This window comes from Schistocerca nitens, chromosome 8 (genome assembly GCF_023898315.1).
Source record: "Schistocerca nitens isolate TAMUIC-IGC-003100 chromosome 8, iqSchNite1.1, whole genome shotgun sequence".
Lineage (NCBI taxonomy): Eukaryota > Metazoa > Arthropoda > Insecta > Orthoptera > Acrididae > Schistocerca > Schistocerca nitens.
In genome coordinates this window covers 66,157,345-66,185,170 of record NC_064621.1, presented here as the reverse complement: position 1 = coordinate 66,185,170, position 27,826 = coordinate 66,157,345, and the positions used below count along the sequence as shown (strand labels likewise).

General features: G+C 38.7%; 1 protein-coding gene and 1 long non-coding RNA gene across 5 annotated transcripts in view; one reads left to right on the top strand and one right to left on the bottom strand.

Annotated features, from left to right (window-relative positions):
- The window catches only part of LOC126198902 (leucine-rich repeat-containing protein 15-like), a 194,231-nt gene that overhangs the window by 68,838 nt on the left and 97,567 nt on the right, over positions 1-27,826 (bottom strand). For all 4 annotated transcript variants that reach the window (XM_049935524.1, XM_049935526.1, XM_049935525.1 and 1 more), the window contains 2 exons: positions 24,760-24,954; positions 14,332-14,700 (listed from right to left, as the gene is read on the bottom strand). In XM_049935524.1, coding sequence (XP_049791481.1) covers positions 14,332-14,700; positions 24,760-24,954 — 564 coding nt within the window. The remainder of the gene's footprint in view (positions 1-14,331; positions 14,701-24,759; positions 24,955-27,826) is intronic.
- LOC126198903 (uncharacterized) lies at positions 262-27,826 on the top strand. Its single transcript, XR_007540110.1, has 3 exons — positions 262-2,068; positions 2,159-2,277; positions 25,993-27,826. It is a non-coding gene; the product is annotated as an uncharacterized LOC126198903 (long non-coding RNA).

Sequence of the window (27,826 nt, the reverse complement as noted above, 5' to 3'; positions counted from 1 at the left end):
TATAGCCCTAGGATACTACATTCTTTTCATTTTAAGAAGTGCACAATTTTACATTTCTGAACATTTAGAGCAAGTTGCCAATCTCTGCACCATGTTGAAATCTTATCAAGATTTGACTGAATATTTATGCAGCTTCTCTCAGATAGTACTTAATTATAGATAACTGAATCATCTACAGAAAGCCTGATTTTATTATTAATACTGTGTGCAAGGTCATTAATACACAACATAAACAGCAAGGGTCCCAACACACTTCCCTGGGGCATACCCAAAGTTACATCTACATCTGACGATGACTCTCCACCCAAGATAACATGCTACGTCCTCCCCATCAAAAAGTCTTCAGTCCAGTCAAAGATTTCACTTGATATGTAATATGATCATACTTTTGACAATAAGCATAGGTGCAGTACTGAGTCAAATGCTTTTCAGAAATTATGAAACACTGCATCTATCTGGTTGCCCTGATCCAAAGCTTTCAGGCAAGTTGGGTTTCACACACTCGATGTTTTCAAAATCCATGCTATTGGCATTGAGAAGGTCATTCTGTTCAAGATACCTCATTATGTTTGAGCTCAGAATATGTTATAAGATTCTACAACAAATCAGTGTCAAGTATATTGAACAGTGGTTTTGTGGGTCACTTCTACTACCCTCTTGAGGCTTCCCACTTGCCATTCCATCACTCATTGTCAAATGCATGCAGTCTGCAACTGGCAGAGAAAAAAGCCAAGGGGACATTGAGACAGCTTCATAAGACACAAGGTAAGCAAATCTCCTCCTGTTGAGCCAGGAAAATTGCAAGAAGTTTGATGGGCACTCTCATTAACAGTTGACTGATGTAGCCCTCCACAAGCAACAATTTGCTAAGAACAACTTGTACTGTTGACATGTCTGACACAGTAATGTGTCACAGCAGGAACATTCCACATCTCATTATAATTAGTTAAGTATTTAGGAAGGGGAGGATGCACAACAAGGCCTCCTCTTGTACAAATCATCCCTTAAACACACTGAAATTCCCTGGCAGACCTCTTTGTTTGCTGTCTGACCAGGTGGTACAAATTTCTCACAGACAATGCCTTTGCAGCCAAAATACACATCTTGACCTCTGTCTAGTAAATGCGCACTTTTCTGTATGAGGAGACCCTTTGTCCAACCACTGTAACAATTGTGTTCATCAGTTGTTACAATGGTCTTAAGGAAGTGAACATTACCATTTGCAGTAGCAAGCAGTTCCTAGCTGTTTAAACACAGATCTGCTTCCTACTGTTAATCAACAAATGCAGAATGAATTTGTGCTGACATGATGATCACAAGTTTTTCACTCAAAATTTGATGGCATGATCCTACACTGATGCTCAGTCATCTGCAGCTTCTTGAGCAGTTAATTGATGATTTCTACAGATTACACCACAATCTTTCTGTCATAATCATCATCTGTTGACGTGGAAGGTTGTCCAGACCTGGGATCCTCACTGATCTTCATTCCACCCTGTTCAAAATGCTTACACCACTTATAGTACTGTGCAACTCATACCCTCCCCATATACACACACACTGATGGCAGGGTGACAGCAGCAAAGCAGCCAGAAGCATTTGCACCATGTATGAGGATAATTTCATTGGACAGAGCATTGCAAGAAAATCATTTTCTCATTTTAAGGATGGTTGTTTTGACATTAATGACCCTCCACATTCAAGAAGACCTTTGGGGTTTGATGAAAATCATTTAAATGCATTCAACCACAACTATCCACATCAGTGTACGGTACTCAAGAACCTGCAAATGCAATGAACTATGATCATTCCATTATCATGCAACATTTGCATGCAATGGGGAAGGTTAAAAAATCAGGTGTATGTGTAATGTATGCTCTAAGCTAAAATCACAAAAAGCAACAGGTGGCCATGTGCACCTCTGCTTGCTTGTCATCATTTGGCTCATGAACAACACCTTGCAGATGCAATCTAAGAACAATGACCAGGAAGACTGCATGAAATGATGTTACTCCACAATAATGCCTGCCTGCATTCTACTAGACTGACAAAAAATGCTACATGGGAGGTGAGTTGGGAAGTAATTCTGCACACATTTTATTCACCTGATCTTGCACCCTCAGATTTTCACTTCGTTCTCTATTGAACAACCTTCCAGGAACTTCCTTTCTGGATGAAAATGGGGACCAAAAATGGCTGGATGAGTACTTTGCCACAAAACCTTGTGATTTCTACAGTCATGGAATTGAAAAGTTACCCCAGGATTGGTAGACTGTTGTAAGTAGTGGAGGAGAATATATTATTGATGGCTAAATTCTCTGTTATGTTTATCTGTTGTGTCCATTAAACTTATGGAAAAATGCTATGAGCTTATGCACCAACCTAATAATTCACAAATAATAACTTTCTTTAAGAATAAATCATATGATTTGTAAGAGCACTTCATTCGATATTAAGTATTGATTAATGAAGATTATATGAAGTATGAAAATGTTTGCTACCACAGAAATGGAGGTTAGTTAGTTCACAGCCACTATGCAATTGAGATAAATTGTAATAGATGGCTCTTGGATTATATTCAACAAACAGTTTTGTGAACACTGGAGTTACACAAAACTAGTAATTGCCAAGGTATATGGACCTTTTCATAAAAATAAAAACTTAAATTTGTTCAACGGGGTTGTTCCAATATATTTTCTCACTGTAACACATTGTCTCATAAGTAGAGATATGATAATATTACTACACTTGTAATATTAATTTAGCTAATCTGAGCAGCAATTCAATAATGAGAGATTCCTCAAGTACAAAAATTACCTCAGATCTTTATTAATTTAGCTAATTGAGCAGCAATTCAATGATGAGATATCCCACAAAAACAACAATCACCTCAGACCTTCCAACCTTCTCTTAGTCCCAATCTGCCACTGGCTGTTTATTTGAGTGAGCAGCTGGCTGGTGATCATAGCCCCTTAAAAAGCTGTGCAGAAATAGCAGCAGATTTGATGTGTGACATGACTATTTTTGTGAGTAGTCCTGGTTATAATAGTGTAGGAGAATCCTGTGATGGTTGGAAGAGAATGTGCTGGGTGGGAACTTGGGACAGGTCTTATACCTGGCTCTTCCACACAGATATGACCCATGTGACAGGACACTGCAAAAGGGCATGGCATAAGGTCAAACTTTGATGTTTCGTAGATTTGGTGGGCGACAGATTACCCACTTTGAAAGAAGTAGGATGGATATTGGGGGAGGTACTTCACTTTTTAGGGCATCATGAAAAATAGCAGATACCCTGCTCAAAAATTTGATTAAGTTGTTCCAGTCCGCATCAGTATTGGATGACAACATGAGTGCTCCACTGGATCTGGCCAGAAGAGATAGGTGCATTATTGGGAACATGTGTGAATATGGTGGGATGATCCATTTGTGGACAAGATGTGAGCAGTTGCAACTGCCTCTGAGGCACATCAAGACCTTCAGAATATTGGCATAACTGTAGATATACCACCAATGACTGGGTTGATTGTTCTGAAGACACTTTTTGCTATCAAAGGACTGGCCTAGGGTTGAAATGGAGGTACTGTTGATGTTTGCTACACTTTATATGGACAGAGGATTTTAAAAAATCATTGTTTGACACTTGAGGAGGGTGATGTGATGAAGAGGACCACTTAAAAGTATCATCAGTTGACTTAAGCCAGACATGAGGCTTAGGTTTTTAGGGTGGTTATGAAGAACTCCCATAAGTGTTGCATAAAGAGATTCACATATGAGAATGCTACAATGATCATCTGAGGAATTTATTTCCACATATTCCCTACAAAGAAAAAGTAATTGTAAGGTTATAAGAAGTTAGGTTGCAGGCAATGGATTGGAAGTGTTGGGAAACTGGGGTAGAGATACATTCTGTTGGAATACAGGCACCAGCTACTATGAGGTGTTTAGTGTGGTTATGTTTGTGGACTTTAGGAAGTACATGTGAGGTCAGAGTGTGGAAGGTGGCTGACATGAGGAAAGAGTTGGACTTGAGGGTTGGATTGTGGGATATACTTTTGGATTTGAGTGAGAACTAGAGATCTTGTTGGTCTTCTAGCATCAGATAGCTCTGGAAAATCTTACAGTATATGTGGAAGAGTCAGATATCAAAAACTTTTTTTTTTTAATAATAATATCTCATCTGTTTTTCTAAAAGAATTTCATATGATTTTTTACACGATGTGTTATAATTCAAGCTAAAATCTGTAAAATGAAATTACTTTATTTTCTTTATTACAATCGATGTGTACTAGCTCTGAATGTATTTCAATTTGCTGATGATACGAGTGTTCTAATTACAGGAAACTCAGAAGAAACTCTTGTAAAAAACATAAAAGAAACCACTGACAGGCTAACATGTTACTTTGATGACAATGACTTAAAAATAAACACTGAAAAAACTGTAGCTATGGATATACACACAGCACAAACAAAAAATCTGATATCACCCAATCTAGAGCTATACGGACAGACAATTGCCAAAACAGCCTGTACCAAATTTCTTGGACTTCATCTACAAGACAACATGAAATGGAAAGCACATATTGAGCAAATGAACAAAAAATTAAGTACTGCTTGTTTTGTGCTGCGCACATTAAAAAACTGTACCAGCTACAACACCCTTCAGTGTGTATATTATGCAGTTGTATACTCTCACCTCCGGTATGGGATTATGTTCTGGGGAAATTCTGGAGATGCCATCAAAACGTTCAAAATTCAAAAAAAAAATTATAAGAATAATGGAATGGGTAGATAATCGCAAATCATGTAGACCATTGTTTCAAAAAAGGATGATCCTGCCACTTCCTTGTGTATATATACTTGAAAATATAATGTATTTAAAGCAAAATTTACATACAAAAAGACCACTCATCACTCAAAATCACACAATACACAGCTATGATATGAGACAAAAGTTGGATGTACATGTTCAAAGTTCCAACACAAAGTTATTTCAAAACAGCCTTAGCCATCCTAGTATCAAACTGTACAATGCCTTACCAGATACCATTAAACACATACAAAACATTAGTCACTTCAAATCTTCAGTCCTGAGACTGGTTTGATGCAGCTCTCCATGCTACTCTATCCTGTGCAAGCTGCTTCATCTCCCAGTACTAACTGCAACCTACATCCTTCTGAATCTGCTTAGTGTATTCATCTCTTGGTCTCCCTCTACAATTTTTACCCTCCATGCTGCCCTCCAATGCTAAATTGGTGATCCCTTGATGCCTCAGAACAAGTCCTACCATCCGATCCCTTCTTCTTGTCAAGTTGTACCACAAACTCCTCTTCTCCACAATTCTATTCAATACCTCCTCATTAGTTATGTGATCTACCCATCTAATCTTCAGCATTCTTCTGTAGCAACACATTTCGAAAGCTTCTATTCTCTTCTTGTCCAAACTATTTATCATCCATGTTTCACTTCCATACATGGGTACACTCCACACAAATACTTTCAGAAACGACTTCCTGACACTTAAATCTATACTCGATGTTAACAAAAAATTCTCTTCTTCATAAATGCTTTCCGTAAATGATTCAGATCAAAAAATTTCAGCAGTTCAGAAAAACTGCATTCACAAAAATCTGTATTCAAACAATGGTATTGCATGATCCAACACTCCAATCAAAAGTTTTCCATCAGAAAATTTACATCCAGTGGATTTTCTGCACCACTGTGGACATAGTTTTGTGTCATGCATGAATGACAATCAAAAAATTAAATTTGATAAAAGATGTCTTGAAGGTGAAGCTCTATTATGGGTAAATTTAAATTTAAGTCAGTGGGAAACATATCAAAGTTTTGAGAAAAGTTTTTTAAATAAATTTTGGTCAGAAGCTGGACAGGGGAGAATTACCAGTGATTTTTTGAATGGTCCTAATTACAGGAATAGGGACAGTACTTTGAAAGAGCTTCGTAAGGATAAACTTAAAAAATTAACACACCTTGACAAACCATTTGATGAGATGACCATGATTATCAGAAAGGTTGTAGTGGAATTTAGTGCATGGACCTGACAATTGTTTTGAACAATTTTTGTGATATGTTGACAGGCTGGATATGGCAGTAGAAAGGAGTATGTACCGTAATAATCAGAATGATAGATATCACAATGGGAATAATTACAGAAACAGAGATAATGGTAACTTATATCAGGATCAAAGTGGCAATAGAGAGAGAAATTTTGAACACCAGGAGGATAGGAATAATGGGGATAACCATGGGCATTTTAATAGGAGAATAATCATAGAAGTAACTACTCGGGAAACGGCAGTTCACTTCAGTGAAAGTGCGAGGAAACACAACAAGCAAAGGACCCTCAAGTTACATTTGCAATTAGACAATAATAACAGTGTTAATGATATGGAACATGCATCTGAAATTGAACAGGAGTAATATCAGATTTCTCATTTATGTTTTGATCAAAAGTTTTGACTGTCTTTAATTATGGTGATGTAGGTGCTAATCACAACCCAGAATGTGAGAGTAGTGAGAATTTTGATGTAGTGTGTACTGATGATTTCTTCTCTTGGTCAGAAAACAGTGTTATTGATGTATGTAAATCAGGTGATGACTGTATTGGATCTAAACTAGGTGGTATTTTTAATGTAGATGTGAATGAGAGTTGTGAAATAACTTAGGTTGGTAAGTCTGAGACTGGTAGCTTATTGCAAGTGTTGAAAGAACATGATGATGATGATGATGATGATGAGTATCAGGTATTTGTGGAGTATGAGAGTAACGAAGCTTCAGAGTTATTTGTGAATGATGTTGACAATAAGGGTAGGGTGAGTGATGTATTTGATGATGTAAATGAGAATCACAGAGAGTTATCTGCGAGCCCAGAGAAAAAACTTTTTGAAGTTTGGTTGAGACCAGATTGATGATAACATTGGGAAATGTGCATTCTGGAATAAGTTAGCTGTGGTTAGTCATTCCAGATTGGTGGAATGAAGTGAAAGAAGATCTTATCAGGAAGAGTAAATTTTGACAGCAATGTGTTTTGTGTTCCTTCTGTAACAAGTGATGTTAGTTGTGCCATGGAATCCATTCATTGTGTTCGATCTTTACCTGACAACATTGGGAACCAGAGTAATGCTATGATACCAGTAAAGTTGATAAAGCCCTGTAAACACAGTGTGGAGGTAGCATTTGATGAAACTGAAAGTGATCTTTTACATGAAGTGTCTAACAACAGAGGAGATGAATAGGATTTTGGGTATCCTTACATTAAAATTAAGCTTGATCAGTGGGAAGGTAACTGTTTGACTGAAACAGGGAGCCAAATTTGTGGTATATCTGAACAATTTAGAGACAAGATCCAGTATAGTAAGAATTTTGTGGAAATGTCCATTGCACATGTAAAGATAAGAGGAGCTACTGGTAAGCAACGCAAGTATGTAAAAGGTCAAGTACTGTTAACTTTTAACATAGAAAACAACACCTTGGAACATGGATGCATAATGATACCTAGTATGGAAGAAAATATAAACTTTTTGCAGATTCATACAACTATATAATTGTGTGTGTTTTTTTTTTTTTTTTTTTTTTTTTTTCCCCCAGGAATTTAGTATATAAGATGTGATTTCTAAAGTTCTGTCTTACATATTGACTGAGTTTAAATCAATGATACACTATATTTATAGGTTCATACAACTATATAATGATGTTTTGTAATAGATTTGTGGTTTATAACTTTATATATATATATATATATATATATATATATATATATATATATATATATATATATATATATATATATATATATATATATAAAAAGAAAGATGATGAGACTTACCAAACAAAAGCGCTGGCAGGTCGATAGACACACAAACAAACACAAATATACACACAAAATTCAAGCTTTCGCAACAAACTGTTGCCTCATCAGGAAAGAGGGAAGGAGAGGGAAAGACGAAAGGATGTGGGTTTTAAGGGAGAGGGTAAGGAGTCATTCCAATCCCGGGAGCGGAAAGACTTACCTTAGGGGGAAAAAAGGACAGGTATACACTCGCACACACACACATATCCATCCACACATACAGACACAAGCAGACATATTTAAAGACAAAGAGTTTGTCTTTGTCTTTAAATATGTCTGCTTGTGTCTGTATGTGTGGATGGATATGTGTGTGTGTGCGAGTGTATACCTGTCCTTTTTTCCCCCTAAGGTAAGTCTTTCCGCTCCCGGGATTGGAATGACTCCTTACCCTCTCCCTTAAAACCCACATCCTTTCGTCTTTCCCTCTCCTTCCCTCTTTCCTGATGAGGCAACAGTTTGTTGCGAAAGCTTGAATTTTGTGTGTATATTTGTGTTTGTTTGTGTGTCTATCGACCTGCCAGCGCTTTTGTTTGGTAAGTCTCATCATCTTTCTTTTTAGATATATTTTTTCTACGTGGAATGTTTCCCTCTGTTATATTCATATCATTAATTTGAACCCAACAATGACGTTTGTTATTGTCACTGTTACATTTTGAAGTCTTTTCTGTCGTCTTATTTCCTCCTTCTGTTGCCCAAACTCTTTGTCTTTAAATATGTCTGCTTGTGTCTGTATGTGTGGATGGATATGTGTGTGTGTGCGAGTGTATACCTGTCCTTTTTTCCCCCTAAGGTAAGTCTTTCCGCTCCCGGGATTGGAATGACTCCTTACCCTCTCCCTTAAAACCCACATCCTTTCGTCTTTCCCTCTCCTTCCCTCTTTCCTGATGAGGCAACAGTTTGTTGCGAAAGCTTGAATTTTGTGTGTATATTTGTGTTTGTTTGTGTGTCTATCGACCTGCCAGCGCTTTTGTTTGGTAAGTCTCATCATCTTTCTTTTTAGATATATTTTTTCTACGTGGAATGTTTCCCTCTGTTATATTCATATCATTAATTTGAACCCAACAATGACGTTTGTTATTGTCACTGTTACATTTTGAAGTCTTTTCTGTCGTCTTATTTCCTCCTTCTGTTGCCCAAACTCTTTGTCTTTAAATATGTCTGCTTGTGTCTGTATGTGTGGATGGATATGTGTGTGTGTGCGAGTGTATACCTGTCCTTTTTTCCCCCTAAGGTAAGTCTTTCCGCTCCCGGGATTGGAATGACTCCTTACCCTCTCCCTTAAAACCCACATCCTTTCGTCTTTCCCTCTCCTTCCCTCTTTCCTGATGAGGCAACAGTTTGTTGCGAAAGCTTGAATTTTGTGTGTATATTTGTGTTTGTTTGTGTGTCTATCGACCTGCCAGCGCTTTTGTTTGGTAAGTCTCATCATCTTTCTTTTTAGATATATTTTTTCCACGTGGAATGTTTCCCTCTGTTATATATATATATATATATATATATATATATATATATATATATATATATATATATATATATATATATATATATATACGCCATGAGACTAAATGCGTAGATCCTTCTACAATTTTGAAATGGTACAGTGCCATTAAATGTCTAGTAGTGAGTCCTCATTTCCCGTACTGTAAAAATTAGCAATAGTCTCTTAGTATATCTGTGTGTATCACCTTATCAGTTCAATTCTTTCATTGCATTTAACTCTGTTTATTAAAGTTTCATATGTGAACACTTTTTAATCCTATCTGACACAGATCCCAGATACTTGCTTTTGCAACATAAATAGGGCGAGCATATGCCGTGTGATGTGAGGAAGGTATTGAACAGCATATTTAGTACACAAAACAATGTTTCAGGATTTGATGTGAATAAAATGTCTTCTTCTGAAGTAGAAAATGCACAAACAATCACACACTCACAGCTGACACACACCTGATCGCTGTCTCTGGACACTGTGACCATACTGAATCATAAATGAGCCTGATGAGTATAGCAATCCAATGGTAGAGGTAAGAAGGTAGCATTAGGTTGGGGCAGGTGGGGGGAGGGAACAGCAAGGGGCGGCATTGAATGGTGTAGTGATGCTTATGGGAGCATGCAGCTCCATGCTGGGCACAGGGTAGGGCACTAAGGAGGTTTGGAAGCTAGGTCCAATTACATATATTTAGTCTCCTATTGTGTGTGCATGATGAAGTTTGCTGGTGGTCACTGACCAAAACAGGCAGCAAATTAATAAACTGTTCTAATACAGCCAAGTGTCATGAGTTTCCTGAAACATACATCCATTGCTGCCAGTTGCCTGAAGAAAATATTTAAAATATATTCAGAACCACACAACATGGCTTCATATCTAGACTTTTGAGTGAAATCAGGTGAGAACATTTTAAGGAACGTCTATAACTACTCTGTGAATAGATAAGCAATGATGCTACATTACATCTGCATCTACATCTACATCTATACGGATACTCTTCAAATCACATTTAAGTGCCTGGCAGAGGGTTGACCCCAAATAATGAAAAGTGTGAAGTCATCCACATGAGTGCTAAAAGGAATTTATTAAACTTTGGTTACATGATGAATTAGTCAAATCTAAAGGCTGTAAATTCTACTAAATACCTAGGAATTACAACTATGAACAACTTAAATTGGAAGGAACACATAGAAAAGGAAAGCGTTTCTGAAGAAGAGATATTTGTTAACATCGAGAATAGATTTAAGTGTCAGGAAGTCGTTTCTGAAAGTATTTGTGTGGAGTGTAGCCATGTATGGAAGTGAAACATGGATGATAAATAGTTTGGATAAGACCAACCAACCAAAGACTGCATTTTGTTGGCAGAACACTTAGAAAATATAACAGATCTACTAATGAGACTGCCTGTACTATGCTTGTCTGTCCTCTTTTAGAATACTGCTGCGTGGTGTGAGATCCTTACCAGATAGGAATGGTGGAGTACATCGAAAAAGTTTAAAGAAGGGCAGCACGTTTTGTAACATTAGTCACTTCAAATCTTCAGTCCTGAGACTGGTTTGATGCAGCTATCTATGCTACTCTATCCTGTGCAAGCTTCTTCATCTCCCAGTACTTACTGCAACCTACATCCTTCTGAATCTGCTTAGTGTATTCATCTCTTGGTCTCCCCCTACAAATTTTACCCTCCATGCTGCCCTCCAATGCTAAATTGGTGATCCCTTGATGCCTCAGAACAAGTCCTACCATCCGATCCCTTCTTCTTGTCAAGTTGTGCCACAAACTCCTCTTCTCCACAATTCTATTCAATACCTCCTCATTAGTTATGTGATCTACCCATCTAATCTTCAGCATTCTTCTGTAGCAACACATTTCGAAAGCTTCTATTCTCTTCTTGTCCAAGACCGAGAGCAGCGGTATCTGCATAGAGTTGTCAGTGTTAACAGACAAGCAACACTGCATGAAATAACTGCAGAAATCAATTTGGGGCATACAATAAACTTATCAGTTACGACAGTGTGGCAAAATTTGGTGTTAATAGGTTATGATAGTAGACAAGTGACACGAGTGTCTTTGCTAACAGATCATCATCATCTGCACTGCCTCTCCTGGGCTTGTGACCATATTGGTTGCAACCTATGTGGCTGGCAAACTGTTACTTGGTCAGATGAGCCCCATTTTCAGTAGGTATGAGGTGATACTAGGGTTTGAATGTGGCACAAATGCCACAAAGCCATGGACCCAAGTTATCAACAAGGCATAGTGCAAGTTGGTGGTGGCTCCATAATGGTGTAGGCTGTTTTTATGTGGAATCGGCTAGGTCCTCTGATCCACATGCTACTTGGAGACCATTTGCAGCCATTCATAGCCTTCATGTTGCCAAACAATGATGGAGTTTTTATGCGCCATGTCACCAGACCACAATTGTACATGACTGATTTGAAGAACACTCTGGACAATTCGAGCGAATGATTTGGCAAATCGACATGAATCACATCAGACATTAATGGGACATAATGGAGAGGTTATTCATCCACAAAATCCTCCATCAACAACACTTTCACAATTATGGATGGCTATAGAGGCAGTATGACTCAATATTTTGGCTGGGGACTTAGAACGAGTTGTTGGATCCATGCCATGTCAAGTTGCCCCACTACGCCAGGCAAAAGCAGTCCTGACATGAAATTGTGAGGTATTCCATGACTTTTGTCATCTCAGTGTATAGTATGCCAAGAACACAACAATAAGCCTGAAACTTCCTGGCAGATTAAAACTGTGTGCCCGACCGAGACTCGAACTCGGGACCTTTGCCTTTCGCGGGCAAGTTCTGCAAGGTTCGCAGGAGAGCTTCTGTAAAGTTTGGAAGGTAGGAGACGAGATACTGGCAGAAGTAGAGCTGTGAGGACCGGGCGTGAGTCGTGCTTCGGTAGCTCAGATGGTAGAGCACTTGCCCGCGAAAGGCAAAGGTCCCGAGTTCAAGTCTCGGTCGGGCACACAGTTTTAATCTGCCAGGAAGTTTCATATCAGCGCACACTCCGCTGCAGAGTGAAAATCTCATTCTGGAACAATAAGCCTGTTTGATTTGCAGTACAACAGGTCTACATTACTCAAGTATTAAAAATATTTTCCAGTGGACATTAGATGTATTACTGTATTTACACCAACAGAATTATAAAGGCATTACTTCAATGAGTTCGATGTAATGAAAATCTGTAGCTTAAAGAACTATGGGATTCCTAGACTATGCCATAGAAAATTACAATAGAAATTAAGTATAAGTGATAATACGTTAGCCTGCAGACAGAATAATTACAGAGAAGAGGTGAACAAACACATATACAAAGGCTCCTCTGTTGGGGTGAAACTACGTTTACAATGCTTCAGAAATGCACCCTGCACTAGCCGCATACATTTGGACCCTGACTGATGCTTGAAACGAGAAAACAAATTTTTCTGCAGTACTGAAATAAACTCTCAGTTGATAGTGCACAGGTAGGATAAGCAACTTATTACATGGAGTACTGAGACAACATTATGGCAACCATCAAGGACAATTCAGACAGTAGAATTAAACTTATACAGAACATAGTAAAACATGGGACAAAATGTCTATACTAATCTGGAGGGAACAATACCAAATATATAAACAATAATTTCTTAAATGCAGTGAACATAAATCACATCAAGTTGTTCATTAGAAAAATCGAAGTAGGATACTGATAAAGCAATTTAAACATCTGTAGCTCTCAACCTGAAATTCATAATATTAAAAATTCTTTAAAAAATGAAAGTTTATCTAAATTGATGGTATTTCCCATACACACTAAGAAGTAGTGTATGCAAATGATATAATCCTTTTTTAAAAAGGTTCTCACTAACTCTGTGTATTCTTCAAGAGAATATACAACTGTTGAACCCCTTTATAAAGAAAGGATAATTACCTAAGGTGACCTTTTTATATGATTTTAAATTTATTTCTCCTTTATTAAAGTGAATTAAATGCTATTTAACATAAGAAAGAGAGACATAAACAGGAAATGTATGACTTAGTAGCTGTGTGCATCATATTGAGAGCTGTGGGGTCTAGAACTTAACTCTACAACTTTCATTTGGTCATTCCCCTTTAACCAGTTAATAGTTCAACTATAGTAAGTCATTAGCTTGAATTCAACTAGATGTGATTGTGAAAGTTCAGTAATGTCTAGGTAGTGCCCAGATAAGCATAACATATGTACTGCTATTTCATTTTCTCTTTCATTTTCCCGTTTTGTTACTAGAAATTCATGGTATGTGAATGAGTGTTATTCCAGATTGACAGTGTTTTAAGTGGCAGCAGTTTGCCCTACTAACCCTTTCTTTAACCGTAAGCACAATTACTCTCATCCCCTGTCTCTAAGAAATATTGACTCCAAGAAAGGTATTGTGAAACCACTGAAAATGATTATAAGATGATGCATAAGCTACTTTTGTTACAACAGTTGCTTCTGGTAATTAGCTGTACAACTAACTTCTTATCACAGCCTATTATATGGAGACCACGCTGCATTTGATGCAAATGTGAGAGAGATGTCTTATTTATTACAGACATGTGCAAACATCCCTCTCTCCTAGATGGCTCCAATCTCTGGACTAACAAGTTATCTTAACCTAAAGCTCAATAGTTGCATATCCTCATTTTCTGTTTGTTGTTTCCACTGTGAAATTTCAAGTATCATAACATTTTTGGCAATGAGTCCCTGGAAAAGTGGTGCAATGAGAGAAATAATGGGAGAACAGTTCAAATTTGTTGGAAGATTATTGTTAAAACAGAAATTGTAATTATACAATCATATATATTTTATGGAAACATGAGACCAGACTAAAGTTTGGGTGATGAAGAGTTGTACTGAAAGTTGGAAAATTCTTTTTTTCTGTGTATCCACAAGTATCACAAAGCATATTGCATAATATGCAACAACTGATTGTTATTACCTTAGCAAGTGTGGATTGTAACGATTCTTCAAATGGTTTCCATTCAGTATAAGCTCACGTAGTTCCAAATTCTTGTCAAATATTCCTGTTGGCAGCCTTCGGAACTTATTATCAGCTAAGTTCAATAGTCGCAGCTTGGTCAGTGGTGCAAAAATATTAGGAGGGAGAAGCTGGATTCCATTGTTATACAAGTACAAGCTTTCCAATCCACCAAGTCCTTTAAACACATCTTCTGGCAACTCTGGCATGCTCCCATGGTCTTGTATTGCCAAATGTTTCAGTTTATTAAACTGCGAAAACATGTCAGCTGACAGTTGCTGTCGCAAACCCACTTTAGTTAAGTTTAGATATTCCAGATTTGGAGTGTATCTGTAACATATCACATAAAAATATCAGCTTACAATACAGAGTGACAGTCCCCCCCCAAAAAAATAAAAATAAAAAAGGCCACATTATTTTTGACAGATTTTCAGTATGTCACTACCTTCTGGCAATCAGGCATCTAGTAAATACAGATTGTATTTGTTTGATCATGAGTATGTTTCTAGTGATGCTTAAAAATGTGATTCTTGTGTCTTCTTCAGTTTCTTTATTAAATACTGAAAGTAATTTCAACTTAAAAATAAATTGTATAATCACACAATACCTCTTTTAATTATATAATATAAATATTATGATTAAATATTATGATTAAATATTATGATTTGTTTTCATTTAAAATAAAAGTATCATGAATTATCAAAAATTATTAATAAAAATTAAACAAAGCAAACCTTAGTAACTATCCCACACTGTATTTCTGAATTTCTTAGGTTCGCACATCCCGAGGAATCTTTTTACATTAGTCAAGAAGTTACAAAGGACACCTCTAGAAAACTGCTTACTGACTCACAAAAATAAGTAATGGAAGACCACACAGGAAAATAAGATATCATCAAACAGCAACACTATTACAGAGGAAAACATTAATTATTGCCTGATTTGATAGATAACTGGCACTGCACAGTAAATGAAGATGAGAAATGACAAAGAAGGTTAATGTTATGACTGCACTTTAGAAACTTCTGTAGTGACTGTCATTCTTTGTGTTACCTATTTGAAGCAAGGAAGTCAGTAGGTTTACTAATCTTTCATAGAGAAATTTGATTATATTGCTGATTAAAGTTTTATCAATATTATAAACACATAATGCAGCACTATATCCAAAATATTATTCACATTTCAGTTTCATAGACAATTTTCACTTTCATAAATGTATCACCACACCAGATGAAATGAAATGAAATGTTGTGTAGCTAGGGCCTCCAGTCGGGTAGACCGTTCGCCTGGTGCAGGTCTTTCGATTTGACGCCTGATGATTAGGACAACACAACACCCAGTCCCTGAGCGGAGAAAATCTCCGACCCAGCCGGGAATCGAACCCGGGCCCTTTAGGATTGACAGTCTGTCACGCTGACCATTCAGCTACCGGGGGCAGACACCACACCAGATGACATTCCACAGTTTATATTTAAAGCACAAATTTTCTCACATGGCATTAACAAGTGCAGAATGTAGCTTAAAAATTATCCCATTTAACTCAGTCTACAATGAAAATCATCATCATTTAACAGTTCCAGTTTCCCAGGTACTGGTAATGAGCCTCTTCCATTTCATCCTGTCCAAATACATCTGTTCACAGAGAACATCATCCGCTGTCCATCCTCTGGTCACTAGATCAGCCTTAATCAAGTCCATCCATTGGGTTTGAGGTCTTCCACCTGTCTTTCCAAATTTATTTTGGTTGTTTAGTTGGCTCCATTCTCATCACATGCTCGTACCATCGAAGTCTAGATGTGCCAGTTCAATCCAATAGGGATGTCCTTATTCCGGTTTCTTTCCTCATCTCCTCATTCCTTAACTTTCCATCTTGGTCTTCTGGATGGTGGATCTAAGAAATTTCTTCTCTGATGCTTGAAACCTTGATGATTCTCTTTTTGTGAGGGTACATGTTTCAATACCATAGGCCAATATTGGTGTGAAATAGCTATTAAACATCATCAGTTTGGTCAGTTTTGGAATCAAGTCATCCCATAAAAGTGATCTTACTTGTTGGTAAAATCCAGATCCTTATTGCACTCTGTTGATTTCATTTCTGACCAAATTATCACTAGAGATTACACTTCCAAGGTCAGGAAAACTGTCCACACACTCTAGATGGTTGTCTCTTAGTTTTACACTTGCTGGTTGTCCATCTCTGTTGACTGCCATCACCATTGTCTTGGTCTTGCTGATGTTGAGGTTATATTTCTGGAACTGACATTTCCATTCATCGAGTCTGATCTGTACTTCCTCTTCAGTTTTGCCCCATATCATGATGTCATCTGCAATGGCAAATGTATTCAGTTCACTTGACTTCTCCTTGATGTTCTTCATTATAGTATCCATAACAGTGATGAATAGTAGTGGGGACAGTGCACTTCCTTGCTGAACTCCACTATTGGTCTCAAACCATAACGATCATCCTTCCCCAATTTGTACACAGCTAGTACAGTCTTTGTACAACATCTGAATTTTTCTTATTCGTCCTTCAGGCACATTCTTTTTCCTCGGGCATTCCCAGATCTTATCTCTTATAATACTATCATAGGCTTCTTCCATAGCCAGGAATACAATGACCAGGTTCTTGCACTTCTCCCAACACTTTTCCATCAACATGTGGGTGCCAAAAATTAGATCTATTGTTGATCTGTTACTTCTGAAGCCATATTTTTTTTCTCCTCCAGCTGTGATTCTATTATAGTTCTCAGTCTCTTTTCTATAATCTTCTCAAGTATTTTCATCCCATGAGACAATAGGGTTTTCCACAGTGAAAATAAATATCCACTCAGCTTCAAGAAAAATTGCTGAATGCTACACATACATAGTTAATACATAGTTAACAGTAGAAATGACTGCATACTTATATGTTGGAGTGTAGGTGGTGGTGGTGGTGGTGGTAATGCGTTTGTTGGTGAACATGTCACCAAGGCCTTTACTGCTCATACTAAAATTATGTGAGGTGAGTGTGAATAAAAGCACTAAAAAATAAAATTTTAACAACAGTTGAAATACACTACCAGCCATTAAAATTGCTGCACCACAAAGATGACATGCTACAGACGCGAAATTTAACTGACAGGAAGAAGATGCTGTGATATGAAAATGATTAGCTTTTCAGAGCATTCACACAAGGTTGGACCTGTGGCAACACCTACAACGTGCTGACATGAGCAAAGTTTCCAACCGATTTCTCATATACAAACAGCAGTTGATTGGCACTGCCTGGTGAAACATTGTTGTGATGCCTCGTGTAAGGAGGAGAAATGCGTACCATCACATTTCTGACTTTGATAAAGGTCAGATTGTAGCCTATCATGATTGCGGTTTATCATATCATGACATTGCTGCTCGCATTGGTCGAGATCCAATGACTGTTAGCAGAATATGGAATCGGTGGGTTCAGGAGGGTAATACGGAACGCCATGCCGGATCCCAACAGCCTCGTATCACTAGCAGTCGAGATGACAGGCATCTTATCTGCATGGCTGTAACAGATCGTGCAGCCATGTCTCGATCCCTGAGTCAACAGATGGGGACATTTGCAGGACAACAACCATCTGCATGAACAGTTTGACGATGTTTGCAGCAGCATGGACTATCAGCTCGGAGACCATGGCTGCAATTACCCTTGACACTGCATCACAGACAGGAGCACCTGCGACTGTGCACTCAATGACGAACCTGGATGCACGAATGGCTAAACGTTATTTTTTCTGATGAATCCAGGTTCTGTTTACTGCATCATGATGGTCACATCTGTGTTTGGCGACATCACAGTGAACGCACATTGGAAGCGTGTATTCGTCATCACCATACTGGCGTATTACCCAGCATGATGGTATGGGGTGCCATTGGTTGCATGTCTCGGTCACCTCTTGTTCGCATTGATGGCACTTTGAACAGTCGACGTTACATTTCAGATATGTTACGACCTGTGGCTCTACCCTTCATTCGATTCCTGCGAAACCCTGCATTTCAGCAGGATAATGCACGACCGCATGTTGCAGGTCCTGTACGCGCCTTACATGTCTCGGTCACCTCTTGTTCGCATTGATGGCACTTTGAACAGTGGACGTTACATTTCAGATATGTTACGAGCTGTGGCTCTACCCTTCATTCAATCCCTGCGAAACCCTGAATTTCAGCAGGATAATGCATGACCACACATTGCAGGTCCTGTATGGGCCTTTCTGGATACAGAAAATGTTCAGCTGCTGCCCTGGCCAGCACATTCTCCAGATCTCTCACAAATTGGAAACATCTGGTCAATGGTGGCCGAGCAACTGGCTCGTCACAATACGCCAGTCACTACTCTTGATGAACTGTGGTATCGTGTTGAAGCTGCATGGGCAGCTGTACCTGTACACACCATCAAAGCTCTGTTTGACTCAATGCCCAGGTGTATCAAGGCTGTTATTATGGCCAGAGGTGGTTGTTCTGGGTATTGATTTCTCAGGATCTATGCACCCAAATTGCGTGAAAATGTAATCATGTAATCACATGTCAGTTCTAGTATAATATATTTGTCCAGTGAATGCAATTTTAATGGCAAGTAGTGTATAAAGGTGCCCTCCCCCCCCCCCCCCCACCATCCCACACACATGCACACATACACACGGAAATCATTTGTGTTAGATCTAAAACTTATAATAAAAAGTAAAAAAAAAGAGAAACAACTAAAAATTACAACAGGTGGCTGTGGGTTGCTCATTACTGGAACAAAAATTATGTCCCATCCGCCCTGCAATACACTACAATTTCCAGTCTAAATGCTTAGGATAGAATACAGACACCACACAAAATTTTCAAAAACTTTTGCACACTTGTTTCGTCTTCAACTAAAATAGAGGGTTGATCCTCAAATAGATGCTTCTACCCTCTTATCAAAATATAAAATGCACTCAGTTGAAATATGGCATATAGTGAGTTGTACACCGGAGGTATTAGAGATGTGTGTGTGTGTGTGAAGGGGGTCAGACAATCAGTTTCACTGACTACATCTTTATTGTCCCTCACAGGAAGCCACTCTTCCTCCCACAGTTGTGTGACTCCTTGAGTCAACAGCAAAACTGCAGCATGCAGAAGGATGGCACATTTTGTCATGCCATGTACCCTATAGGCCTCCTTGGCTGCTTGGTCTGCTTGCTCGTTTCCCCAGACTAGATTTCCATGTGCCCTGGTACCCAACAGAAAGATACACATTTTCCTCCATGTTGGAGGAGGAACAGGTGCATTTTGTGTCAATTCCTGTGCTGGGTACTCTGCTGCAATGCCAACAGAGCAATAAGGAACTGGAGCAGATGAGAAATTTTTTGCTTTGAAGATGTCTCATCTACCCCAGTGCCAGTAAATATGGTATATTCATTAGGAAGGCTAATCCTGAATACACGGATGAAAAGCCATAGGAAAACTTTTGCTTCAAGCCATCAATGTACATTATTATAAAACCGCAAAGCCTGTCTAAAACATTATAAAACATAGATTTAAATGTCGAATCTGGAGTGCAATCTTTCTTAAAATTTGCCAGATATAAAGTATTTCTGAGCCTCCTCAAGAGCCAAGGTTGAGATATACTCCAATCTTCATGTAAAATTCTAAAATGACCCATGTTCATCTCTAAAAGGCATTCCTTCATGCATATCCCATTGCATTCTGTCAGTTATTAAAAAGACTGTCCATTGGTGACTGAGCAACAGTGTGGTATGCAGGCATCTGTGGCAGTGACATTGTCTAATAGGTTTATCACACCATGAGGATTTCTGGCTGACATTAAGCAGTGGCTCACTAGTGCAGAGGCTCAGTTTGAGGCTGGTTCTAAAGGCCCAGTGGCCAGCATAATTCCTTCATGGAGTATAATGTTCAAAATTTTTAAAAATGCAGACCCATAAATCATGCACTCATGATCAAATCAATCACACATGAATATTCAGTAACACTGGAGCATGCAAATTTGATTGGCTCCCCATGAATTATGGTCAATAAATTTTAAAATATTCAATGCTTTTAACAAATGGGCTTTTAGATCACTAAGGTGTGGTAACCTAGTAAGCTAAAAATCAAATGTGAGGCAGAGAAACCAAACTGTGTCTTTAAAATTGACAATAGTGTCCCTTATTCTCAACTCAGGAAAGTTAAAACAGAATGTGAATTTTTAAAGTGGACAGAAATGAGATTCTCAGCTGGAACATTAAAACCTCTCTTCTCCACTCATTCCTCTGTCCTTCCGATAGATAGCTACAGCTAATTGGTTGCAACACTGGAGGAGGAACAAAAGACAGAGAAGCTGTCCATGAAAGAAAAACACTGGACAGGATTTTTAACCCTTAGTACTACATTATTAAGAGTTATGGCAAAGAAAACCACACTTAAAACACTGCCTATGTTGCAACAGTTCTCTTGTTCAAAGCAGACAGATAGGATATCACCACCTGTGTATTTATAATTAAGTGGGGAGAGGGAGGACTATATAAGGACGAGAAGTTGTCCCCAGAAGCCCCATTTGTAGAGAAGCCCAAGAAATTATGGCTCCAAGTAGGACCACAGGCATTCTTAATGTCCAAGAATATACCTGTTAAGAGGTACCCATGCAGGAAAGCCTATTATACAGCCAACCCCAGGAGGTCCAGGTATCAAAGGTGGAGTGATACTTCCTGAACCCAAACAGAAATTGACTAAAGACCTGTCTGGATTCTAACATCCAGAAAAGGCAGTGGTTAAACATTTGACCCAAGTTCATCTCCACACAGGTAGTGTGGGTAGCACTATAACTACTTGAGCATGTACAGCTCATTTCCATGTTTTAAGAGTGGAATTAAAATGGTTTGTCTGCATGAGTCGAGAAAGAGTGCTAAAAAGGGCAAGGTGGATTACTTTGCTTTGTCCCGTGAGGTGCAGTTACATGCTGTAGTGGATCGTATCATGATCAGACGATGTGTCACGTGCTGCAGATTATGAAAAATTCCAATCCTACATGTGAAAGGGGCAGCTGTACTCTTCATCATTGGTGAAACTGAAGTCTCAACTGCCTCTCAGAGACACTCTGCAGCACCAGAAGCTTGGATTGTGATTGGCAATGGTGATAACTCTGGCAAAATATTCTGCCACTGTCTGGGCAGTGTCTCATGCTATGGTCTGGAGATTCCATTCCACATTACAGTAGCCACCTCTCACCCCTCTCACAGACTTTCCTGATGGTTTCCCATACGCTTGTACTTGTAGTGGAATAGCTATGATATCTTCTTCCTCTCTCTGATGATTTGGTGGCATTTAGCCCTCACTAACTGAAAGGCTGCAAGGTTGTCTACATGGAGACATCTGCCTGCCCCTAAAAGGAGAGTGGTACTTGTTGATCCACCAAGCAACAGGTCACATTTTTAGTTGGCCTGAGGGCTGTGAAATGAATGCTTCAGTGGTGTGGTGGATTGTTATGGTAATGTGGTATTAATGTCTCTGTCAACTGAGCCCCACTCCCATCTCTGCAGGAGGAACACTTATATTGGCTGACATGAGCTGCTGCTATAGAGGCTTCACTAGACACTGCCAAGGGGTGCTACACATGCTACCAGAGGATGGTGAATTCAGATCATCTCACTGCCTCCAATTATGATTAGTCCACGGGGCCTTTTTAAGCTGCCTCACTCAGAGCTCCATCTCAGATTGTCCTCAGATTACTTTCAGATTATCATTGAAGTACTCTCTGATCACACTGAGCATACAGGTAGCACTGCAGTGAGATTTTACAAATGTAGCACAATGCCAGCAAGACTTTACAAACCTAGTTTGATGTTTCTGCTACTATAACTGCTAGTGAATAGTGATGACCAGGAATAGTGGAGCAGAGAAACTGGAGAGAGACTACAGGATAAAAGCTATATGAGCTTTATATTGAATATATTGTAAATCAATATATTTACTTTACAATCCTTCTATAATGTTTCAAGTATTGTAGAGTGTTCATGCACCTCATTACACTGATGGACACAACAAGCATTTCTGGTACTGATTTTGTGACGCATGACTACTTTGACACATGGAAGTTTTGTTATCTCTGCATACTTAACTAATCAGAAATCAATTTCTGGTGCAGGAGTCTGCAAATACTATGATAAATGCAACAACATTTCTCTTCAGAATGGTTTAATTTTAATGCATACTCGTAATGATCAAACATGAGTCATGATTCCCACATCTTTGCAGCAAAATATTTTGAAACTATTACACAGAGGATATTGGGGAGACATCAGAACTCAACTCAACAGCTAGCACACCAGCATTGCATATGGCTCAGGCTTAACAAGCAGATGACCAACCACTGTCATGCAGGCACAGACAATCAGGCAGCGCTATACCTCAAATTTTTCAATTGGCCTCTGCCTTACGGTGCTTGGCAACATATGCACATTGATCGTGCTGGACATTTCTGAATTATTGTCAACATGCACAGTAGACATCAATTTGTAATTCCAATGAATTTGACAGCTATCGCTACTACAATAAAAGCACGCACTTCTGTCTTTTGTTTAGAACGTTTGGACAAAATATCATTTCAGACAATGGTTCACATTTTTTTCATTGGAATTTCTGCAATTTTGCCAAGAGAATGAAGTTCATCATATCCAAATGACAGCATTCTCTCCTCAGTCGAACAGTGAAGCCAAATGTTTCGTTCATGCTTTCATGGGTTAGATACTCAACCTTCATATTTTGCACTAGAGAGCAAAATGCTTTGTTGTTGTTTTTCAGCAACTGCCACACTATACCTTTTCATAATTCTTTAGCAGCAGAATCTCTAATATCCTGATTCAGATGCCAACTTCACAACAAAGTTCTTCATGAAAGACAATGTTTGTATCATGTCTTTTTACAGGCCTCACAATCGGAAATCTGCCATTGTCACTCAGATGATTGGTCAAGCTCATTACACCATTCACGTCAAATCAGGCACCCACCAATGGCACAAAAATCAACTATGTTTTTTGTGATTATTATGATACTGCCATAGAATTTCATATTTCAGAAATGCTGTTTGCATCCCAGATAGTTGTCCTGGGCAGCCCTTGCGACTGCCTGACATTCGGGCACATTTGACTCTGATATAGAGGTTGATCTCTGCCTGACCATGAATCCACTGCACAGAACATATAGTGTGAGCATTAATAAAACCAGAAAACTGCAGGTGTGCATTGCTGACTGGTAATGGAGCAAAAAATAACCTATGAACATGTGGTCGGAAAGGGACGGCATGCTGCATGCAATGACAACAAATCATCCCACTGCTAATGAGACAGATCAACCCTTTCCCAGGGATTGTCTTAGCCCACAAATGACAATTATGCAGATTGGTGATGCCAGTTCTGCTAAAGGTTGCTTTGTTGCTAAAGAGGACTGGTGGCAAAAATCCCATAATTATGATGGTCTGGTGCAAAAGCCATCAAAAAAACCCTTCTTGTAGAGGGAAATCCACTGCTGATAATCCTTGCACTCACTGCAGGTGATATGGATAGTAGCAGTTGTCATATAGGATACACATAATCATGCTTTGGCTTACACCATGTTGGCAGGCTACTTGCCTGGTGCTTGTACCACAGTTCGACTCAATATCCTGTTGAATCCGGTTCTCCAAATCTGGTTACACACAGTCCACCACCTCTCTGCAGTTCATCTGTCTGAAATGATGCATGATCACACAAACACCCAAAAAGAGCTTTAAATGTTTTATGATGTGGCTCGTGTCTGTGAGGGTACTCGTTTTGATATAGCCATGCTGTCTCTCGACCATTACCTTATGCTTCGCCTTATACAAAAAACTACCTTGTTACCAACATGAATACTGTACCATTCTGCTGATTACAGTGCTGCAGCAATCACACAGCCTGCAACACTCGCAGAACACATGAAATGTGGTCAGAGAAACTTTCATTCATCAGTACCATATAATGTAGCAATGATGCATTTGCAGATACATCTTCACAGAACCTTTTTTTCCTCCATTTCCAGTCTAGATCAGTCCCTGCAGCTTGTCAGTTTTATTAATGTTCACCCTGCATACACACACACACACACACACACACACACACACACACACACACACACACACACACACACAAGCGTGCGTGCACTTGCACATCTGTAGTGTTTGCACTACCCTTGCAAACTTGGCAGTGAATTCTTAATAATAGAGATTTGGGTCTCTTAATACTTAATAAATGGTCTTTATTATGTGACTCACTGTATGGCAAATAATTTCAAGATTATCAGGTAATATGTGTATATGATACCCACTAAGCATAATTTAGAGTTATGGTGAGACATAAACAGTAGGAAGAAAATTCTGTTTTGATAACTCACTTAAATGTTTCTGCAGTAATTCCAGAAACCTTTCGTGATATGAGAATAACTGCTGCAGATTTATTCCCAACACATGAGGGTATCTGATTCAGGTGCAACTCATTACATAATGCTGTTTCATCTTTCACAGCACATGTGCAACCAGATATTGTCTTAAATATTGAGAAGTTTTCTATTACTTCTGGAATCTGGTACCTGCAATTATGCATTTAAAAATCAAATAAATGTTTGAACACTGTACACTTGTGTGTTACAAACAAATTAACAAGGTAAATCAAAACTTAAATAAAATTAAGTAACTTCACACAAGAATGACAATAAAATTACATACCACAATAATATCAAAATAACAGGACCTAATTAAAAAATATAATAACCACAATCCCAATAACAATCAGCTTCCTCATTCATTGACAGAGTCCTTCAGTATGTATCTAATCTGATATCTCACAAACAAAAATTACTTTAAAAGCAAATAAACTGCTGCCTGATAAGTAGTTATTACTACTTTAGAACCCTATTCAGAGAAAAGACCGTAGCTGAGAGTTAGGAAACTGGAATTACAAAATATTCCCAACATGTTTATTCTGTGAGACGTCAAAAGCATTTGATTGCACAGTTCACTGTGTTTTCATAGAAAAGCTCAAATATTATGGCATCACACAACCGGCTGGTGAATGGTTTTCATCATGTCTAACCAAAAAAATGGAGAGTATTGCATTAAGAAATGCAGAGAGTGTATGCTATGAAGCAGCTTCATAGTTTGTTTTTGAAAAGATAATATATCTGATCCAATAAGTCTCTCCTGACCCAGGGTTTTGGGCAACTTTTCTAAAATCTCCCCATTTCCTGAACCTCACCAGTCCTTTTTCATCAATCCTCTTCTCTCCCCCTCAACCCTTCTGCCAGAAGAAGCAGATACTGGCTCCAAAACCTTGCAAATTTCCTTAACATTTATATGTGTGTTCCCCTGTTGCTTCTGGGTGAATAGATTTTTGTGTATCCAATTTCTCTATAGTTCATTTGCTAAACTTCGGGAAGTGATTCCTCACAAAAAAAGGGAACAAAAACATTCACAACAATACATGCCTGAAAATGGATAATGAGTCTGCAGTGAAGGAATTAATACTGATACATTATGTTACACATTACATTGTAATAATGTATAATTTAATTAATGCAATTTGCCACCACTGATGGCACTGAGGAACAGTATTATTCTCCATGTTACAGGTTGTGTGATTCCAGTTAAGTCAAGAACATCGTCATCTATGTCTACACTCCTCAACCCACCATGAAGTGCATGGCAGAGAGTACGCCCCTTTGTACCAGTTATTAGGGGTTTTTCCTGTTCCATTCATGTATGGGATGTGGGAAGAATGTCTGTTTAAATGTCTCTGTGTGTGCTGTAGTTAATCTAATCTTGTCCTCATGATCCCATGGGAGAGATATGGAGAGGGTTGCAGTATAGTCCTAGAACCATAATTTAAAACTGCTCATTGAAACATTGCAAGTAGGCTTTCCAGAATACGCTATGTGTATTGCCAAGAGGATGGTTGGTTGGTTTGGGGTAGGGGACCAAACAACATGCTCATTGGTCCCATTGGTTTAGAGAAGGATAGCAAAGGAAGTCGGCCATGCAGTTTCAAAGGAACCATCCCAGCATTTGCCTGAAGTGATTTAGGAAAATCACAGAAAACCTAAATCAGGATGGCTGGACTCAGCTTTGAAATGTCATCCTGATGAATGTGAGTCCAACATGCTAACCACTGCACCACCTCGTTCAGTGTACCTTCAAGAGTGTGTCAGTTCAGTTTCTCCAGCATCTTTGTGATACTTTCCCATGGTTCACACAAAACTGCAACCATTCATGCTGCCCTTTACTGTATATGTGCAAAATGGTGCATTATACATTCCAAGAGCAAGCTAAGATGGTTTTCATTTATGGTCAAGTCAAGAGAGGGTTTGTCATGCCACTTACCCTGGAGAATACTTTTTACCCATTTTTTGCCATGTGTGAGGGCATGAGTCCTTTCAGAGAGATGAACTACACGGACAGCTGGTGGATGTTTGTGCATCAGCTTAGGAACATAATATTGATACCAACTCCAGTACAAACACCATGCATGTGGATTGCCAGTCTGGAGTAATCCAAAGAGCAGTCTTGTGCTTCCTGTGTGAAAATGATACTGTCTTGCAATACATGTAGGGATAAATGGTGGCAAATTTTCCTCCACAAGAAAGATTCTGTCACTAGCAAATGTGACAGATAACAATCAAAATGGAATATCTGTCATAAGTTCCTTTCACTGCTGCAGTAACCTTTGGGAGGGATGTCATCTTAAACATAACCAGTCATCATCCATGTTCTACAGAAAATCCCTGGAAATGGTTAAACTGCCACATCATTAACAATTTAGAATCAGTGTTTGGAAAGGGATTATTGGTGACCATCTACCAGAACATTTGTTTCACCACAACACCTTAAAGGACATTTGTATATGGAATTCCTTCCTCTTTTCATGGAGAATGTGTCTTAGGCAAGGTAAAATGGCTGATGCATGATGGAGCACCACTCCACTTCCACATCACCATCTGTCAACACTTCAACAACACCCTCCCCAGGATGAGGAAGTCATGTGCCTGGCCACCCTGATCACTGGAATTAAACCCTTATGATTTTTATTTATAGAGGTATCTAAAAAGTGTAGTGTACATTGAACCAGTTGTGAATGTGCAAACCCTTGAACAGTGTGTCCATGTGGCCAGCATCAGCAACCACATATAACAATCAAAAGAGTGAGACAGTCCATAATGTGACATGTGAATGCTTCAGTTGCTTCCCATGTGTGCAATTTGAACATGTTTTGTACCATGGAAGAAATTAATACCATGTTATGTATTGCAGCCCAATGTGTTAACTTTGAACATTTTCTGCACCATGGAAGAATTTATTACCATGTAAAGTACCAGTACTGATAACTTTATTGCTGACCTCTTTCTGGACATACTACATTGATATGAATATCTTTATTCCATTTGCTGTCAGAAATCATCTCATGAAATT